Here is a 17,693-nt window from a genome sequence, read left to right on the forward strand (position 1 = left end):
GTCGAGTTATGGTGGGTTCTCTTTCTTTCCGGATTGCTTTTTCCTTTACTGAAGCTTGGAGCGTGGGGAGAAAAAACAAGCAAGAAAACGACGATGCTGAAGTATTTAGGTACTTTTATCGTATTGTCTTTTCTGCGTTTACATGCGTAAATGCCAGGCACGCTTAATTTACGACGCCAGTTTGGATAATAAATGTCCTGTTTATAGCGGCGTTAGTAGTGACAGTGCACCGGATCTGCACAGAGCGAGGGCCTCGCTTACTTGGTTATGTGGAAGCACCCAACCCGATCTAGACCAACGTAGCTTTATTACTATCTATAACCTCAGTTTAAGTTTTTTTTTTATTCGCTTCCTTTCGAGAAGGGGTTACGTCAAGAAGGAGAACAAAATGACGCATTTACAACATTAAAAAAAAAGAATTAATCGTGATCACATCCGTGCACGGTGATGTGGATGATCAGCTATATCTGGTCCACTTTGTGTTTCTTCAATAGTAGAATTCACTTTGAATGCTGCTGTCATGCACGAGTTTGTCACGATGGCGTTTCTTTTTTCGGAGGCGATCGCGGACGCTCGTGGCCAACGACGCTCCACATCGTAAGTCGGGGACCTTCGCGTTAACAGCTCAAAAAAAAAAAAAGCAAGGATGGTCTTGTTGAATCGCAGCTGACGTTCCACTTTGTTGTTCTTTGCCTTCTTTTTTGTGATGTGCCATTATATCATGAAGTAATCCTATTCTTTCTTTTTTTTCTATGCTACGAGCTCATAAAGCCACGGACAGGATGTAACAGCGCCTACGGGTCAGAACGAAAAAGACGTACACTTGCACTCAAGCCTTGTTCGCGGTGCCTTGAAACCTCCATCTGTGCATATTCAGCGCTTGTGTTACCATACTGTTTAAAAAAAAGCTATGTTTTAATTTCAAATACAATGTTGTAGCGACCTTCATGTCCCCAGTAGAGTAAATGAATGGCTACGCAGGTCTTTATTAGCACAAAACTTGCTTGAACTGAGCTGCGGTAGCGTATAGTTTGAATGCCGCCAGGAAGCCAGTGAAGTAAGTTCTGATAAGGGCAGGCACCTAATTACTCAGTGTCACGGGGGTCTCTGATACCAGCTACAGTGTCTCAGTAGATATGTACCCTGGTGCTGAGCATGTCTTCTTAGGTTTTAATTCTCTACCGGGCGGCCGTATACTATATGAAATGTCAAAACATCAGTGGACTACAGATTGGAAGCACGCTAACCAAACCCAGGTGATCGATGTCAGCCATGGGCCAAGCACGAAGTTTGACGGGCTTTACCACACTACGGCGCGTCCCGCAACCCGCGTTAGCTCGGCGCGCCAAAACAAAGTCGTTACTTACCATCGTTTGGAGGGTCATCTCGCAAGCCTACCGAGCGCGTGAATCAGTTAGACTACAAGTTCACGCGTATTCAAGGAAAGAGCAAGAAGCACGACTTTCTTGGAAGACGTGGTTCTGTACAATTCAGTAGATTTATGCGGGGCGTGATAAGTGAGAAATAAAAACAAAATAGTGCAATAACTGAGCGTGCACTCGGAAACATGGGCGAATGGGTGGACACAGAGGGAAATGGGGAAAAAAAAACCGGGCCCGGCAACCGGTGGAGCGAACAACAAAACCGACTCGCCTTGCGCGCTCGCTGCATACAAAGCACGACCCTGTGCGTCAACGCGGACTGCCTTCTTCAGTCGTACTTTGAGGCCGAAATAGCCACGCAGAGACCTCTGAGAGGAAGAGGGGAGGCGGGCGTTTCTTTCTGTGCGTGAGTCAGCCTTCTTTCTCTCTTCTTTTCTTTCCTCTTCTTCATTTGCTTATTGTCTCCACTCTCGCGCCGTCTGGCTTCGGCTCCTTTATCTCTGCGACTGCAGCGAGCAAAGGGGAACTGCCGTGCTCTCTCCAAAGGGATTGTAAATCAGTTGCCGCGCGTGGCAGAGCACGTGACGTGGGAAGCGAAGAGAGAGAAACTGAAAGCTCTTTCGCGGGTTCCCCAGCGGCCCCCGTCACATGCCATCAGGCGCTTTTCGTAAACATTGTTGCGGTGGCTAAACAAATTAGCTAATCGACTTTCGCGCACCAGAAAAGTGGCTGAACAAAGTTGAACAGTACTCCCTGTCTGGTCGTAGCAGGAAACGGAGCTAACGAAATCGATCAACTTTCAGTGAACGTGTCACAGGAAGGAGAAAGACAGGAGAAATTTGATCCGGACTTCATCCCCTTGTAGGTACAGGAAATGCAACTTTGTATGATGCAGAGCCTTGAACTATAATGGTTTCATTTCAGAGATATCTTTGTTTACCTTTTGTCCAGTGCACTTGTTTACTATAGTGGTCAAAATGACCTAATCGTCACGGAGTCAGGGGGGGGGGGGGGGGGGCAGCATTGTGCTTTACGTTTTGTAGCAGCTTACAACAGGCAGTATCAACAGGCGCCCACGCCGTAATGAAAATGGCTCCTTGTTCTCTCTCAGAAAGACCGATCGATTTTCACCACAAGGGAGTAATTACTTCTTCATGAAATCCCATCGATTCAATTTTGTTGCAGGTAGCAATGACCACTGCAGGACACAGAAGACGACGTCTTAACGAACTTCTTGCGGAATAACGTTCTGTGAGTAGCCAGCGCATGATACTTGGACAGACAAAGCCAAAAACAAAACGAGGCGTGGAAAACAACACGTGGCGGCCAACTTATAAAGTTTTATCTACCTACGAGAGGCAATTCCGCAGAAAAAGCCCTGTAAAATCGCACATGGGCTACAATCGCACATGGGCTACAATACAATCCCCCTAATAGTATTTTACTTGGTATATGGTACTAGTTTTGCCATTTATATTATTCAATGAGTTGTCTTTTGCATTGGTCTGTATGATATTCGGTGTGTAATTATTTTTCATTCAAATAAGGGTTTGCATCATTTCTCATATTTCACTCACGGCTCATTTATGATGCCAAAAACTTTAATTTTTTTTTTGCATCTGCTGTCTGTAACTCATTTTTACAATTGTTCTTACAGGAGGTCCCGTCCACAGTCTCTGACTTTGGGACCTCCTTCTGTATTCCAATGTTTTTCTCTAACCTTGTACCATAAACATGTAATAAACGAACCTTGAACCTTGAAGGCCTTCTGAACTAAGATTACCAGGGAGAAGATCAACAACTATCGTTAAGCCTTGTTGTCTCGACAGAAAAACACAGTTGCCCTATTTAAAGCGTCGTACAGCATAAATCTCTCAACGTGGACGCGAATTTCAAGCAGAAGAACTCAAGAAAACAAAAAAGCAAGCTCGCTCTCAACACGCGGCTTGAAAACACGGGATCATTTCAGAACAAATCGAACAGCAGTTGGCTGCAAACCCTGCGTCGGCCACAATGTACCACAAGCGCCGGTAAGTGCTGACAGCACTGCAATGCTGAGGGAGGATGGAAGCCAGGAAGGCTCAAAACGAAACGGGTCCACGCATTGATTGTAAATTTCAGAAGACCGAGGGTGAGAACGACAGATGAGGGGAAAAACAAACAAACAGGAAGTGAACGGAAAAGAAAGTTCCGGGCGAAAGGGTTGGCGCGGCGAGAGGAGAGACTCCGAAACAGGAAGTGCCCAGACTACCGTCGGGCGCGGCTTCTGGGCCCGGCGTCGACGACCCGCAAGTGGAGAGCATTTTTAGCCGCCTCCTGAGAGCGTATATAAGAACAGCCGTGAACCGCGGCTCGCGCCCAGAGCGCCGGGACGGGCTCAAACCGCGCCTCGCGTTTTCTCCTCGCGTCGAGAAAAGTGGCGCTTTGAGTTTGACAGACTTGGGCACTGTTTTTTTTTCCTTTAATTTAGTCTTCTTTTATATAACTTTTCATCATCGAATAACTTTCCTAAGCGATAACGAAACTAACCCGATCGCTCTAGTCGTGTTGTTTGTTTTTTTCTCTCTCACGCATACGAATCACGCATACGAATCATCGACCACTCGCTCGCTCATCGAACCTTCTTCGCATTACCGAACTCACGCCTCACGCTACGTCGAAGACGACGACGACATCAACGACGACCACTCCACTCGACTGCTCGAGTGCGAGACCGCTTCACGGAACACGTTGTGTCGACTTTCCCATTGTTCTGACGCAAGTTTTCTTTGTTTTTTTTTTCCCTGGACGACGCGTGGATTTCGGCGACGTCCAGCATCGACGACGATCCAACAACGCGACTGTTGAAAACGACTTCTGCTTCGACGGACGTTCTTCTTAGTCGCCCTTAATCGCAATGGCGGAGGCGAAGTCAGCGGCCTGACGTTGCAACGCGACGAGGGAGCACGGTGATCTGAGGAAGCGAGAGCCGGACTGACGACCCGTCCGCAATGGTTTCCCAGAAGTGCCTCGTGCTGTTCGCCGCCTCCACGGTGCTGTGGAATTTCCACGGAATCGACATCTTGCAGCCGCTACGGAGACTTTGGAAAGGCAAAAAGAGTGAGTGAGCTGCTCTAGAGTCTCGTTTGTTGCCTTCCCTCTGAGGCTTTTTATCTGTTTCACTTGATCACTTTTCGCCCCTCTCCTTTTGATTTACTTCCAAAGAGGCGAAAGTTCCCGAAGCTATCAATGAGTCAAAGCGGCCGTCGTCCCAAGACTCGAATACTTCATTAGTGTTACGCCGGTTTTATGATGCTCACAGTGTTCCGCAGCTTGTTTGAAAATCATTCGTATACAAGGAGGGTGGCTACATATCCTCTTTTTCAGCAAGTCGCCTTTCGTTGTGATCTTCAGGAAGCATCATGAATTAGTGCCCGTAGAGAATTGTCGACTAGTTCCTTGATCCTCCGTATCCGTCGGAGCGATTCCTGTGCGAGGTAATAGCGTGGAGCATGTATTATTGAACCGATATTGTCCCACGGACCAACCCTCATTCTCTGTCTTTTTGCGGATTGTATAGCGTGCTCTTACTTATACCACTTTGACAGCGGTGGTGCACTCCTGGTCGAGACGCTTTTTTTTTTCGATTCAATTTTTAACTTCCTTTCCTCTTGCCAGCCCTACATTATGTGCCTTAGCCGGCGAGAAATACTGCGTGTTTCGCTGTCAGTCATGACGTCACAAGTTGCGTCTATTATTGGTAGAAGGGACGAAGAATAAATCGAGGAAAGGTACGAAACCCGTGCGCATGCGCATATGCGTATACTAAGGGCGAAACGTAGACAAGCATGCTTACATATAGATGCATGTATGTAGAAAATTTTCCCGACGGCAAAACTACATGCTTGTATCGAAAGCATGCCTTAAGTGATATAAAAAACAAGAGAGGTAAAAAAAATCCCACGAATGATTTGCTTGGTGCTCAGAAGTCAGGAACATGCTATAGTACTTGAAGCGAGTTGTCTGCACTCTGCGGGATCCCTAAATAAGGTTGTACTTCCGACCTCAGAGGCCATGTCCAACCTCGAGGAACATCTGCAATGCAAATGTGGTGCGTCTGCCTCAACAAGCGCTGCTCGTGCTTTCATCACGCGACGGCTCTCCTCCGCCGCGGGCCGCGACTCACGTGCGAACAAGCGTTTACAAAAAAACTGCTTGCGACACGTGGCTTCTATACATACTTTCTACAGACTCATGAAATACCGGTACGAGGTCGTTGCGTCACCTTTCCCCTTGTAAGGTTTCCGCTTTTTTTTTTTTTGCCTGTTACTATTGATTCCAGAAAGCAAGGAGGTGTGAAAACCAGCCGTGATTTCTTACGCATCTTCAATATTGTCGCGGTAAGATGTTAGAAGGTCCCAGCACGAGTTGTGTTTCCTTAATGATAAAAATCCACGGTTTAATCTCGTTGTAATGTCCAAGTAACGAAATGGTTTATAAAGAAATAACGGGTAAGACGAAGGAATGACGATTCCCCTTGAAAGCTCGGTGAACACGCGCTACAACGAAGCTACGACTATAATGAAGTAATTGGCGGGCCCCTTCAACTTCTTTATAACGAGGTTCAACTGCATTGCGAACTGTTTTGACCTTCTGTCCTTATCTTTTTCCTCATAGTGGGGTAGGGACATTATCTTTCCTGCTACATGAAAAAACTCATAAGCAGAATGACGCCTACGAAAATGTAGACACGTCCACAAAAGGGTAAAAAAAAAAGAATATTGATCTTGAGGAAAGCGAACGCGCAGTAACTGTCTCCCTCTCGGTGGGGAACACAAGGTTGCTTGCCGCAGAGCACTCAGGGGAAAAAAAAATGTTTATTTTTAAGGTACCAATTCTTTATAGAGGAGGTCCGGTCAACGCACCGTTTCTTAAGTTTAGTGCTATAGGATTAGAAGCCTCGTGGGGCAAAAGTGCGTTATTGATCATAAAATTCGCCCATTGGCCGGAGGGAATTGCGTCACCAGACCAGAAGGGACGTCATTTCCGGTCAAGGCATCAGCAGCTTCTAATTATATCGCACTACCAACACATATTGCAATAAGGTGCCCCTGTAAATTTTTTTTCTCCTCATCAACAGTAAGCGTTCACATGAAACAAGTTAACCACACTGCATTCCTTGCGTTCCGGGTTCGCTCGTCGAATGAAGACTTCATGGGAAGCAGTTTGTTCGAAAATATTTAACCTAACCAGATGCGACGCTCTTCTGTGCCCAGAGCGCGCAGCAACCGCTGCTGTCGTGAAAGCATTTTTAGGTTCAGTCCAAATACACAACGAGAACACGCCCTCTGTTACCATCTGCACCACCTCAACGAAAGTAGCCAGCAGGCGAAATCACATGTGCAGTGGGGAAACAATAACAGAAGCATTTAGAAATTGACTACAGATGTCTAGAACTAATTTCCATTGCTATTGTAGTTTTTGTGGCAACTCTCCGAAGGCTCTCGTAAGTTAGAAAAGAGCGAAGTATTTTGATGTCAGTAAAGCAGGCCAAGCTCATTAGTGACGTACCATATCTGATACTATGAAACGGAGCATCATACCGGCATATCAAATCTATGCAGAATCTGCCTTGATTTTTTAGCTTTGATCTGTATCTTGATTATCATAATGTGTACATGAAGCTCTTTATTTTTTGTATCAGTCTTACTGTTGCGGTTTTTCGTATCACGATGTATAAATTCTAGATGTGGTGTTTCAACGTACGCGATACTATGTACCGAGACCCGGAATTCAGTTCTCAAACAGGGCCATTTTTGCTCCTTGAAGATTGAAATGCAAGAAAAAAAGGAGAGCTAGAGATGCATTGCATACTGTAAGAAGAGAGCATCTACTGTACGCACACCAGAAATAGAAGCGTTAATTAAGACACTGCCCAGGTAAGACTAACCAAAATAAGGACAAGGCACCTCTCACGAACTGCGCATAGCAGGCGTTGAAAACTTAAAAGCGAGAGCAGTCTCCCGGAGCGAAATTACAAGATCAGGAAAAACACAAGGTATCCAACAATAAACAGCCAGCAGCAAACTGCCGAACTATTCTCTGCAGACCTCGCTCCTCTTCAACTCTTCGCTAAGGAGGCACACGCAGACATGTGACCCGGAAAAAGTTGATGCATAGCAACGCCTTTGCCGCAGACAACGCTTTTTTTCCCTCTCCCTTCCACCCCCGTCAAAGCCGGACACGCAAGTATAACACTTTAACGACCGGAACCACGTGGGATGCCGGGCATTCCTGGAACTGTTTGGCGCCCAGCCACTTACTTCCACTCTCGAACGCTTTTCCCACTTCCTGCTAGTGCCTATATATTTTCTGTCACTTTTCAAACAACGCTCAAATTGCGGAGGAGGGGAGATGAAGGTAGAGGAGAAGGGAGCTTGTTGAAGAAGGGCGCACTCGTCTTCATTGTTTCAGTTCCCCCTCTCCCCTTCGTATACATACACAATCCTCCAGCTCACCGGCTACGAGCGGCTGCGCCAAAGATTCGTCTTGTTTCGATCGTACTCTTGCGAGAACATCTCCACTGCGCCCAGTGGGGGCTCCTTGGGGTGGTGACGTCTAGGGAACTTCTTCCTGGCTGGCGGCAGTGCTCAATATAGGCGGCCGAGACGGACTGCTGGCGGCGCATTCCGGCGAACTCTCTGCGGGCTCCCGGGTCGAAGACCCCGTCTAGCGCAGAGCCCCGGGTCTCCGCGAGCGAAGGGGCTCGGCTTGGCGGCGGCTGCACTCTGTGTCCGACCGCGCCGGTGATGGCCGCCGTACCCTGACAGGCCGTCCGAGGGTCCGGGGGAATTCTGGCGCCATGCCGCTTGAGCACAGAGCGTGTCGGCGTCGCACGTGGTTTTAGCTCTTTCGTAATATGCGCCAAGTCTTTGCGTATATAGCTTGAAAATGCGGGGCTAGCCACTCTTTTTCTTCGTCATAGCCAGCTTAACTGAGCGTGCGCCTGAGCATTGTGTGTCCGTGTTAGCAGAGCTTTTCTTGGGACGACTGCAGAGTGCATGGGGAACTTGGTGTTACTGGCCAAATCTGATTTCGCCTGACAGCTCGAATGTTAATTCCCTGGGCCACGCAAAAAGAAAAGGCCAACAAGTAGGCTTGCTTTTCCTGTTGCGTTTACAAGAGAAATGAATCCAGTGAAGACAACCCCATGACAAGAGAGCGGAGGGGGGTGACTAAGTCATGTTGTGAATTCGAGCAGGAATGAAAGGTGGTAGGGTGCCATAGCAGCACCGTCGACTGAATATTTTGGCCCGCGTATCAGACTGCTGTGTGATGCAGCGAACGGTCCACATTGACGACGACTTCGACCGGGTTTAGTTTTACCAGAAAACTCCAAAATGTTTCACCCTCAGCCAGCCTAAATAAGACTATTACTGGACGGTAGAGCTCTACGTGTAAGTTTTGGGGAGAAACTTGCTACGGAGACGCCATTTACTCGAAGCGAGTCTCGTATGCACCGCCGGTGTGAACAAGCGATATGGAGGCGACGCTGCAGAGATGTGTTCCAACTTCCACATTATCTGCCTAGCAGAGCACAAAAGCGCATCCGAATTGTGCAGTCTTGTTAGCGCTGTGCTCGCACTAAATAGAGATAGCGTAGGTGCAGGCAGTGGAATGCGGTTCCACATTAGGATATTGGTGGAACGGTGTTCCAGATACACATATGTGAGACACTGTTCCGCACAGAATTTTCTCATTTCAGGTGAAACGTTGTTTCACTTATCTTCTCGACTTTTTATCTTGAACGCGGTTCGCGGTATTTGAGTGAAACTTCATTTTAAAAGCTCCTCCCGCGTTAACTTACTGCCTGGAACCGATGTGAAACGTGGTTAAGAGTGTAGGAAATTCGAATAGAACTTTTGGTGTGTCATTTTACCTTGCGTTCTTGGAGGTACGCTGGCGTGATATAAACATATCTCATATTGTGATTATTTTTAGAGTGGACCAGTGCATTTGTCTTAACTCGGCATTGCTAACAGCCACTACTTGACTCCGTACTCTGCGTCCGCACACTCAGCTAGGGCGCGGACCTACAATCACCTTGACGCCCAACGAAAACAGCTCCTTTATCCAAGTTGCGAGTGTCCAAAGGGAAACTGCACCCCGTCTTGATATTCAACGAGTGAAGCAAATTGTTTGTTGTTTGTTGATTTCTACCCACGCGCACTCCTCGCCTAACGTAGTTTTTTTTTCTCTGCGGGCATCTCATCACACGCTCCACGTCAGATGGCCTCAGAGAAAAAACGGCACCATGCCACAGCTGCATTCCGCCTCCTGTGTTGCTGTACTTGTAGATTTATCCAGTGTTGTTTCTTTCATTTTGCTGATATTTTCGTTCATCTTATTTTGGTGGCACTTAAGATGAGTGGTTCAAATTATACTGCATGCTCGCTTGTCTAATTACCCGCTTGTTTGCTGTTTTTTGTTGTGTGTTGTACTTTACGAGAACAATCCAGTCACTTCACACTGAACGCGATGAATTGATTGCGAGTCAGTAGATTCCGTTAAAAACACTGCAGAGGGGTAAACACTACCCTTCAACTGGTAGTCGCCATACGAAGACGCTCGACAAAAGACTGACTCCGTTTATATATACGTATATATATAAGAACACCGGTCTCCAGTCGAAACGTCAGTAGAACCGTATGCTTTTAAGCGTGTGTCAGTCTACTTTATATTTATAGACGCCGTTGCAATCCGGATATCTACTTCCAGAGGAAGAAAAAAAAAGAAAAAGCTCCGCAAATACATTATTAACTTACTTTTTTTTTTCTTTTACGTCTACACGTTGGGCGGGTCTCATAAAGTCCAACAGATTTAGATCTGAAAAATAAAAATAAATTCATAACTTTCGTTCTGATGGAGCGTTGGTTTATGACGAGAGGGCGTTGCCCCCAGTGTGCTCTCCCAAATCTCTACGAGAAAGAGCGGGAGATATTATTGATTCGCTTATAAACTGTGGCCACTTATCTTTCCTTCGAGCGTTAAGAAAGTAGGGCAGCGTATATGGCGGCGAGGATTGCATTTTTCGTCGTAATTTTCTTTTTTCTCTCTCCTATGGGCCGACACGAACGTGGTCGCCTCCTAAGAACTTTAGTCAATTCTTCCGTCGATGCTGCTCACCGCTGTATTGATTCAGACCGGCGCTTCTAAATATGGTCGCTTTCTTGTGTTGCAGCCATGTTCAAAAGAGAGGCTGATATGCGGCAGCCATTTTTTGTTTGCACTTTTCCCAAGGGAAGTTTCTTGTTCTAAGCACAGATAATGGTGGTGATTTCCAGTACGGCGAATAACAGGAAAAAAAAACGTTTGCAACGTAACCTCCCTTTGTTATCACAAAATGCACGGCGTAACGGGGAATCCGAACTAAATCCTCATGATAGAGCAGAAACTCAACTGAATAGGGGTTTCGGGGTAACACAGTATAATGGAAGGAGAAAATTGGCAGTTATTACAAATCTGAATTTATGTGCACGACGCAGTAGCCACTAAAACATCGCGATGGCCTCTCCCTCTCCTTGGGTTCATTTTTAAAAATCGTAAGTGGTGCCAGCTGTAATTTCCGTGACATTGGTCTACACATACGAACACAATGAGCCCTCTTCCCTACGCCCCACCATCTGCTTTCTTTTTGTTTTTAAGCCTCAAATGCACAACATCTGGCGAATTCTGTGGTCTCCGATTTAATTCTAATCTTCACTAACACCTCTGTCCCCAAAACACCACTATAGCCGAATAATTTCGGGGCCAACTGCAGTTTAAGATGGCAGCATGTAAGGGGCAGAGAGAGATCCTTAATTCTTGCTCACGGCAGTACCACCAGTAAAATGTCCTTGGCTATCCAGCTCCTCGGCACTAAATATCACCATTATGCAGACGTAAGAAGTGCTTCAGGTCCTGAGAGAGGCTGCACAGGTATCAGGAAAGATAAAGGCGGTTCCGGGCCTCAGACTGTACCAGTTACTGTCTGGCAGTTCGTATATATATGGTACTGAAGGAATGCGCAGGCCCTCATAAGCCATAAGCACAATATAGTCGCTGAAAAAAATATACAACATCAAAAGGCACTCTGATGAACTGAGTTCAAAGCACTTAGAAAGTCCCGGCGACATCAACACTATTGCGCCTATTACGGAGTGACTTTCTGTCGCGAACGCTGCGCCAGTGTACAGCGATGTGTAGTCACTGAAAATGATTTAACGTCGAAATTTCCCAACCGCCTCTGTCGGACTGGCATGCCAGCGCTCATGCCTGTCGCAGGAACGCGGCACCTCTTGAACATTTTCTCATTTATGCTTTGCGCGCCGTGTTAATTGGGCTCGGGGTTTCTGCGCTGCAACTCTCATTAAGGAAGGACAAAATAATGGAAGAGAAACGGGCGCCTTTGTCCGGTATACCGCAGTCTCATGTTACGCTATTCCTGCAAGACGCAGAATTCAATTTTCGCCGGCGCGTCACTGGAGCGCCGCTCCAATTTTTCACTTGCAGAAAAAGTAAAAAAAGAAAGCTAACCCCGGTGGCGCTCGGTTTATAGCATCAGCGGCGCAGCTTCATGAGAACACTTAGGAGAGATGTTACAACATGGCTGAGCCGAGATTCTGTGGCGTGCGTTACCCTAGGCGCTTTACAAATGACTACAAGGGCTAACATCTCACGGCCGCTATTTTCGAAACTCGACCGTTAACTCTAGCTTTTTTTTTTTTTCGCTATTTCGTCCCGGGTTTTCGGAGTAACGTCGCAGTTCTTTTTTTTTTTTCACAGCTCAGTTCCTTGCACCTTCCTCGGTTTAGAAACGTGAGCGCAGGCCTCACGCAATCGCTGATGGTTAATTCCCACCAACTATGCGCCGTGCGGTCTTACATGACGGCGCCCGCTTTTAGCGCATAGAGAGCCAAAACTGTTCATCAATCTTGTTTCGCAAGTCGGCCGTTACGGGCCGTCGCAGCCTCTATCCTCGGGGAACATCGATCAACCACGTGGGTCCCGACGAATCAGAGAAGACTCCTTCGCAGTGGCGAAACGTGGAAGCAGTGCCGCGGGCGAGCTCGCGGGACGCACGAGGTGCGAACACTCTTCTCGGCCTGGGGTGCGGCGAGAGGGGTTCGTTGGCCGGCGCTGTTGCAGCCGTCCTTCTTTCCATTCCGGGACTGAGACACGGGGCTGTGAATCGGCGCCGAGCTGACGGCGGCGCGAACCCTCTGTACTACGCGCCAGGGTGCACGGCCGGGAATAGAGCCACGCGTCAGAGATCTCGCACGCCATTCAGGGCGCACCCGGGTGCATTCGCGTACGGGACAATCGCAGTGTGTGCGTGCACCAGCATGCCACGTGGCTACAGAGTGCCTTGGTTTCACATGCCCTTTATAGAAGTGGAACGCAGATTTGCCTGTTATCGCCCGCAAAGGAAGACTTTTGCGGGCTTTCTGAAAGCATGTGGCTGACCATAAGTATATTTGGTTGGAACACAGTCATTAGAGAGATTTATCGCACCGGAGACGTATTAGCGGGAACGTATAATGGTTTTACGTATGGGATCTGCGCATGCGCAGTGGCAAGTGCATGTCCCGGTAGGACCACTGCGTGGGAACAAGAGAGAGAGAGAAAGACAAACGGAAAGGCAAGGAGGTCAACTAGGCAACGACCGGTATGCTACCCTACACGTGAGAAGGGAACGGAGGGAGAGATAGAAAGGGGGAAAGAACAAATGGAGATGAACACTTTTCCACATGTCCGTTGGCCATTACTTGCAGGGTACACAGGGCACACACTGATAGTTCACAACCTTGCACTCAGTCCTGAGTCCTTCAAGAACTTGAAAAGTGCCTTCAAAGCTGTCCTCTGCGTTGAAGGCTTACTCCAAGGATCCAGAATCTTGGCTTCAGTAAGGGGCCGAGGATCTAAACGGCGGAGTGTTGCAGCCAGGAGTGCACGCTCAGGCTGAAACCGAGGCCAGTTACAAAAAAAGTGTTCTATTGTTTCGTCGCACCCACAGATCTCACACGCAGGAGAGTCTGCCATTGCGATTAAGTGGGAGTAGGCATTTGTGAACGCCACTCCCAGCCACAGGCGACACAACAGCGTAGCATCGCAGCGGGAGAGGCCGGACGGAGGGCGTGTGAACAAAAACGTACTATACGTAAACCAGGTATACACGTCTCCGCTAATACGTCTCCGGTGTGCTAAATCTCTGTGTAGGGGTTTGCGCGTATTTGTAGAAACTATAGTGCAACGACACGACTACAATACACAAAAGGAGAGTAGCCCACCACTTATTGTGTGTTGTCATCCTTTTTTCTCGCCTTGTGTATCTGTCCTATTCGCACTACGCTCGGTACAAAGAGTAGGAGTGAAAAAAACAAAAACATGAGCAGTTTATTTTGTAACGGCACGGCTGGTCGGCACAGTGTAGAATTTAAATCGACTGCAGTTCGAGCACTAATTTCAAGTTTAACTCGGAGCCACCGAGTTAGACGCTCAGCGAGAGAGAACCACAACTCTATTTGCGACAGGTGTCGGGAGGTGCAAGTTGAGTGCTCTCGTCTGGCTGGGTGAGGAGTTGGTCCCAGCTTTCCGCACATGGAGCTGGCAGGAGGGCCCGTGGGGGCGGCTTATTTTCGCATCCCCAGAAGATGTACGCCTGAGTGGCGGGTTCTCCGTGGTTGCAATTTGGGCATGTGGCGTCATATTCCCCGTTGGTGATTAGTGATTGTCTCAGAAAAAAAAAGGCAGGGCGGAGGAACGGTTGGACGGGACTATTAGGACTCAGGATGTTTAGAAACGTTCAAGAGAAGCGAAGGACCCCCTTTTATAAACGCGTGCCCTGCAGAGGTTCACCTTGTACATTCCTCCGCCGTTAACATCGGTTTTTACAGCCGCTTGCAGCATCTTCATAGCGTGTACTTTCGAAATACCAGTTGCTTTCTGACGCGGCGAATTGGTGTAAAAATGATAATCATGTTCCTCATAACTCAACACTAGATACAGTTCATAGCTTTATGTTCTTCTATCCAGACCCAATTATAGGGCGTAATGAGTGGAAGGCAACGTTTCTCAACAATCCAAGAAAATCACTAAGCTGTGCTATACAGAAAGCCACGGTGACGTGACTTCTCTTGAAACCAGGCTACGCAGTGTGATGACGTCTTAGCGAGGCCACTGGCACTATACTTTTTGTCAAGGCATTATTCGACGAACGTTTTGCTAAGCTTGACACAATACAGTGCTTTTCTCTATCCCCCCCCCTCTCTCTCTCTCTCTCTCTCTCTCTCTCTCTCTCTCTCTCTCTCTCTCTCTCTCTCTCTCTCGTTTCGTGCACATCATGTGCTTCCACTGCTCTCCATCTCCGTGTCATCGTTATATCTTCCCCCGGTGTAAGACTGTAAACCATATTTTCATCGAAGTTTACCTCCTTCCATTTCTTTTTTATTATTATTATCGCGCTCACACACTCGCACACAGAGCCTGTTCGACTCTTGAAAGCCTTTCAACCTGATGAATGATGAAGCGTCACATCGGTGAATAACGTTTTTCTATACACAGGTACATTTGATGATCACGTATGATGATCCTGTGATAAACAAACAACTTGTGTAATCTTCAGCATTGCATTTATGGTCATACTGAAACATGTGCCGTGTGTTCGGGGAGCATAAGCTTCCAACACACTACTTTCATTCTTCGCGCACGTCGCTTCTAGCCCTCTTATCGCCTGAAGCCGTCATCTGGCGCTAAATACCTGCCTTGCCTTTGCTGTCCATACCTATGCGCTGTACTCCACGCGAGCAGTGTTCAATAGTAAAAAAAAAAGTAATAATAAAATTCTGCCTTGAATGACGGGCCATTAGGGTGTTTTCTCAAAAACGTCATTCACGCGGTCCTACGCGCGCGAGTCGGGTGGAACGCGGGAAAGAAAGGGATATACAGGCAAGCGCGTAAAAAAGCACGCGGAGCGCTGTCTCATGTGAGCGCACTCAATCGACTTCGACGCCTTCCATTAGCCGCATGCGCGAGTGAGCGTGTTCGTTTTCGTTTAAGCTTATGAGAGAGGAGGTGTTCGCATTCTTAGCATTTTCGCTGCTTTTGTGTTTTGCATACTTTCCTGCCTTGCGTTCCGTGCGCAGAGTTTAAAATGCGCGGGAACCTCGTGCATCGCGCGCAACTCGTTACGAGTAGGAAATGGGGAGCTCTGATGCAGTTAAATACAGTGTGTGATAGAATTTTACTTCGGTCTGCTCTGTCGATCCCTTTCTCCTTTTCACGTCGTCGCGCTTATATTCGCACGTTTTCATCGAGCCCATTTCCTGAGCCGTCCGTCAGTTTCGCCTTTCTCCCTTTGCATGCGTGCTCAGGTATGCATATATAGTCGCGGTACGATGGACTCGCTTTTCCTGTCTGCTCTTGATGTGAATTTTTTTCACCATTTCTTCAGTGTAAAATTATTCTGTGAAGCGCATCATCAAATCAGAATAAACAGGTAGCGTACACGCGCAGAAATAACGCCACACGGATATTCAAAAATTATGTGAACTCTTGTCGTTTTGTGAAAAAGCATTCAAGGAAGAGAAAAAGAGACTATATATATATATATATATATATATATATATATATATATATATATTAACAGACAAGGTAAAGTAAATGAGGGACCCGTTTGACAAACTCATGAAGGGAGCTAACAGTCACCAATACTAAGGTGCATAGGGGAACGTTATTTTTTTTCTTAATGTGTTGTCCTTATCAGTGGGATAATATTACTTAGATTAATAAATCGATTAAAAAACATTACTTATAAAGTAGCAGAAAAAACAACCAACCATGCCGCCGGTGGGATCCGAACCCACGACCTCCGAATATCACGTCCGGTGCTCTTACCAACTGAACTATGGCGACGGCTGTCCAATCTGCTATATATATATATATATATATATATATATATATATATATATATATATATATATATATATATATATATATATATATATATATATATATATATATATATATATATATATATATATATATATATATATATATATATATATATATATGCGTGTTGATTTGAGGTGATTAGGTGACGAGAAACGTGGGCTTACATTTCTTTTTCCCGCCAATTGTTCACACGCATGTTATGCGCCAATTATAGACAATCTACTGCCGCGCCATGGCAAAATGGCGGAAAGGTTACATTGCGCGCTTCGTTTTGATAATTGCCCGTTTTCATGCTCAGGTTTTGTTTTGGTTTGGTTTAAAGAAAGGCAAGAAATAATATGTTCTCACACGTTAAGGCTGCATCCGAGCATTCAGTGCCCCCTAGAGGAGGACTCCGCATTAACTTCCACCAAGTCGTGTTCTTCAACTTGGTTCAAAATGTCTGTAGGCAGGGGCCTGTGCCACAGTGTTCGGCGACAAGATTCACTTTGACCCCACAAGGTCACGGCTTGCGTGGCTCGTGGCTTGTAAGCGTGACGTCACTCAGGCGCCCACTACCATGTCAGGGAAAATGGTTCACCCGAAGCAGTGCGGTGAAGAACTGCGCGAACATCTGCGTGAATTATACTTCATCTCAGAAGTTGTCTGCAGCACTGTGAAATGTACAGCACTGTCGTCCAATCAGGGCCAAGGAAAACGAAAAACAGTCCCTAAAATATTCGAGTAGTGTAGTAACTATTTTTCAGATACTTATTGCAGTATTCGAAAAGGTAGTTCGGGGTGGTGTTTTGAAAGTATAGCGAGCATTTCATTCGCTGGTTAAATTTGCAGCGAAAGCCTGCACGAACACAGCACTTGCTGCGAAGTGGTGCGTCGCCATTCGTAAAAACAGGGCGTACGACGAGTCGGCCGAACCTCCGGCGCTACACCCGCGCGCAGCAGCTGGATACTGGTGCTCCTTCCTTCCCACGGATGGAGCCACCAGTCGCTGCTTGTGGGTGACGGAGGAACACGTTTTGCAGCGCACGTTCTCATTGGCTCAGATCGCCGCAGCTTTTACAGCGCTGCAAACGACTTGTGAGGTGGAGTTTAAAGAGCAAGGAACGACTACGTGAAGATTGAGAGTTGCGCGTGCGTGGAACGCAGCGGGGGCAAAGTGGAGGGGATCCTGACTTCGATTTCGAGACTTCGGAAAGACGGGACAAGGGAGCCAGGATCAGAAATTGCTCGCCCGCGAAGCCGAAACCAGTGCTGTTCCGTTCGAAAAATTCTCGACGAATCAAGGAAACGTTAGGAGTAAAGTTTGGCGAAAAGGAAATCATCATATATTTGCAGGGAATC

General features: G+C 47.0%; 1 protein-coding gene across 2 annotated transcripts in view; it reads left to right on the forward strand.

The window, feature by feature from the left end:
• Positions 1–3,742: 3,742 nt before the first annotated feature.
• The window catches only part of rols (zinc-RING finger and ankyrin repeat domain-containing protein rolling pebbles), a 300,381-nt gene continuing 286,430 nt past the window's right edge, over positions 3,743–17,693 (forward strand). Inside the window, exon 1 of one of the 2 annotated variants that reach the window (XM_077669033.1) lies at positions 3,743–4,481. In XM_077669033.1, the coding sequence (XP_077525159.1) occupies positions 4,373–4,481 (109 nt within the window). In that variant the 5' untranslated portion in view covers positions 3,743–4,372. The remainder of the gene's footprint in view (positions 4,482–17,693) is intronic. The other variant, XM_077669036.1, reaches the window with a different exon arrangement.

The sequence above is a fragment of the Amblyomma americanum genome, chromosome 6 (assembly GCF_052857255.1).
Source record: "Amblyomma americanum isolate KBUSLIRL-KWMA chromosome 6, ASM5285725v1, whole genome shotgun sequence".
Taxonomy (NCBI): Eukaryota; Metazoa; Arthropoda; class Arachnida; order Ixodida; family Ixodidae; genus Amblyomma; species Amblyomma americanum.